Source organism: Crocuta crocuta, unplaced genomic scaffold (assembly GCF_008692635.1).
Source record: "Crocuta crocuta isolate KB4526 unplaced genomic scaffold, BGI_CrCroc_1.0 scaffold110, whole genome shotgun sequence".
NCBI classification, from domain to species: domain Eukaryota; kingdom Metazoa; phylum Chordata; class Mammalia; order Carnivora; family Hyaenidae; genus Crocuta; species Crocuta crocuta.
Window position 1 is genome coordinate 2,964,598 of NW_027527386.1, and position 3,026 is coordinate 2,967,623.

General features: G+C 59.7%; 1 protein-coding gene across 1 annotated transcript in view; it reads right to left on the reverse strand.

The window, feature by feature from the left end:
• The window catches only part of TLE6 (TLE family member 6, subcortical maternal complex member), a 9,863-nt gene extending 6,843 nt beyond the window's left edge, over positions 1-3,020 (reverse strand). Inside the window, exons 1-5 of the mRNA XM_077751851.1 lie at positions 2,936-3,020; positions 2,347-2,439; positions 1,807-1,865; positions 1,433-1,478; positions 477-518 (exon numbers count right to left, since the gene is read on the reverse strand). Coding sequence (XP_077607977.1) covers positions 477-518; positions 1,433-1,478; positions 1,807-1,865; positions 2,347-2,415 — 216 coding nt within the window. The 5' untranslated portion in view covers positions 2,416-2,439; positions 2,936-3,020. The remainder of the gene's footprint in view (positions 1-476; positions 519-1,432; positions 1,479-1,806; positions 1,866-2,346; positions 2,440-2,935) is intronic.
• Positions 3,021-3,026: the final 6 nt, after the last annotated feature.

The window sequence follows — 3,026 nt, forward strand, 5'->3', positions numbered from 1 at the left end:
AAGCTGCAGACGCGGCCCTGGCCCCCCGCCAGTCACATCTGCACAGGCAGAAAGTCCTGCTGGCACCCAGGAGGCAGGGGCCAGGTGGCGGCAGGGCGGGCAGGAGAGGAAGCCGGGCCTCTGCTCCCACGGTGCCCACGTGCGGCCCAGGCCCCGGGAGGCCGGAATCCGGGTGTGCCTGGCATAGGACAGGCCCTTCGGGGTGGAAGTGACTGGCCTGGAAAGTGCTGGAAAGGCCCCTGGGCTCCCCTAAGGCAGGCAGGGACCCGGGAGCAGGGGGAAGGGCCCCAGAGGGGCTGGGGGAGGAGCTCCGGTGTGTGTGTGGGGGGCTCCATCAGGTCGCCCCCCTCTGCCCCCAGCACTCCAGGGCTCCCACCTCCTTCGGCCCCACAGGGGCCCCCACCACGTGCCCCTGTCATAGCTCCTCTGTTTTTCCTGCCCTTCGAGGAGGGACGGCCGCACCCCAGCTCGCTCACCCGCTTGTGATGTTCCTGGAGACCTTGCCGGATCTTCTGCAGCTGCAAGGGAACAGCAGGGGTCGCACAGGGTGGGCGTGGCCAGCGGAACTGGACCACAGTGAGGAATGCCGTGCCTGCTTCTCCCCAACTGTGTGACCCCGGACAACGCGCTCTACCTCTCTGGTCACTAAACCCATCAAATGGGACACCACCTACCACACAGAGTGGGAGCTAATTAGGGAGACCCTTGGATTTCATTCCTAAAGTAAAGTTCAAAGACTCCCCATAACCACAAGGCAGGCCCTGCACACGTGTCCCTGCCTCCTCTCTACCCTCCTCCCTCACTCTCCCTGCTCCAGCCACATGGGCCTCCTGGCTTTTCCTCCCACACTCCAGGCCCGTTCCTGCCCCAGGGCCTTTGCACGGGCTGCACCCTCTGCCTGGAATGCCCTTCTCTGTTCTCGGGAGTGAAAAGCTTCTTATCTTCCATACCTCGCTGTGAACATCACTTCCTCCAAGGAGCCCTTCCTGATTATCTTAGCTCAAAATCTTTACTCCTGTCCATCTTACACTCTTCCATCTCTATAGTGGTTACAGCCTGTGAATCCCATTTCTCCATTCACTTATCTTCTCCGCCTAGAGGTGCCCCGTCCCAGGAGCTAGCCATGAGTCAAGGCTGTAAATTTAATCAAGTTAAGGATTCAGTTCCTTACAAGTTTTCAACGGGCCACGTGTGGCTGGCAGGGTGCCATATTGGGCATTGCTTATATAGAACATTCTCATCAACGAGGAAAGTTCTAGATGCCAGCACCATACTAGCACCTACCCTCCCCAGGAGCAGGGGATCCCGTCACCTATCCTTCAATGATGAACTGTCAGCCAAAGAAACACCTCCTTCACACATGGAATTTCTACCAGAAGGTGTCCCAAACCCAGCTGTCCCGGCTGTCTGGGGGCCGCGGGGTGTGGCTCACCGCGTGGTACGTGCTTTCCACCTGCGCCGTCAGGTGAAGGGGGAGTCTGAGGGGGAGAGAACCTTCCGTAAGAGGAGCCCTCAAGCCCTGCCCCCGGCCCGGAGTCCCTGGAGGCCGCGTCAGAGATGCGACTTCACTGCAGTATTTCAACAATATAATCGAGGCAAGTACATTCGGGCTAAACACAACTCGAAAACGCAAATGAAGACCAGAATCAGCATTGCTGGTTTTCCGTTTGCTTCAGGCTCCAATGAGGCTCCCCGTGGCCTTTACTAATTCCGGTTTTGGAGCCAGGGGCCCCGGGGGCGGGCACCGAGAGACCAGATGGGACATCTCTCCCTCTGGGGGGACCACAGCGGGACAGTGGCCGTCACCTGGGAAACTGCTGCCGGAGCTGATCCAGGATGTCCGGGGAGTTCAGCCCAGGAGGAGCCTGGGGAAGGGGAGAGGAGGCTGTAGATGAACCAGAGCCCCCCCCCCAAGGCCACATCTCCAGTCAGGCCCCCCACACACACCAGGGAGTGAGCTGGAGCCTCCTAAATCCTGAAGGAAATTCGCCTTCTCTGGTTACTTAAGCGCCCCCCCCCCCAGTATCTTCCATCTTGCATATTAGCCCCAAACCCGACTCCTTGAGGGAGAAGGTTTGCCCATCTTGGGCCTAAACTGTTGAAAAGGCTCGTCTGGAGGAGGGGCTTCTACTTGTAAGATATGACCCAGAAATGCTGCAGTCACAGGATGTATCACCTGGGGGCTGAGAAGCAAGTGTGACTTACTAAGTGCCTTGGCACCTGTTAGGGTTAGCGCCCCGGCCAGAGGCCTGGCCACCTGCCCGCCTCCCTCCATCAGCCAGGTCTGAGCCCAGCTGCGGCAAATAACCACCCGCAGGGGTTAATGCCTCACCAGGCCCTCCTCACCAAAGTTCCGGGGGGCCTCCTCATCCCTTGAGGGTGCTCCTGGGGGCTGAGATGGCCCCAAGAGGTCATCTTCCGGACTTTAGCCAGGCGACTCTAAAAGTAACAAAGTGATGGCAAGTCCTGAGGGCGGAAGGCCCAGCGGCCAGGGACAGAACCAGCTCCCCCCACCCCCATCCTGTCTTCCCACCAGGACCCAGCCCTGCGTCCCCATCACCTCCTGGACCTCGAGCACCGCACTGCATGCCCTATATCCTGGGAGGGAGAGGGTGTCAAACACTTACACCCCTCACCAGCTGCTGCCAGGGCTGGGGGACCCCAGCGAGGGACGCTTAAATTCAACCTCAGTTTTGAGGCAACTTCCGAGAGTACTGGTGAACATCACTGGGAAGGGGTTTTGAAGGATGAGTAAGAGTTGGCCAGGGGAATTAGGAGGTCTCAGACAGGAGGAAAGGGACCGCTCTCCACCCCAGTCACTCCTGTGGCACCAAGCACCCTTTTTTACTTGGCTTGTGCCCCCTCATCAGTCTTCCAGCCTCCTCCCCAGGCCGGGGACTCTGGGGTCCTCCGGGAGACCCGCCTGCCCACTCACCTCCCTTAGGATGGAGGCCCAGGACAGGAAGAAGGAAACTAGGTGGGGGAAGGGAGGCAGCGAAGTTCAGGCTGGGAACGGGCGCCCCTCC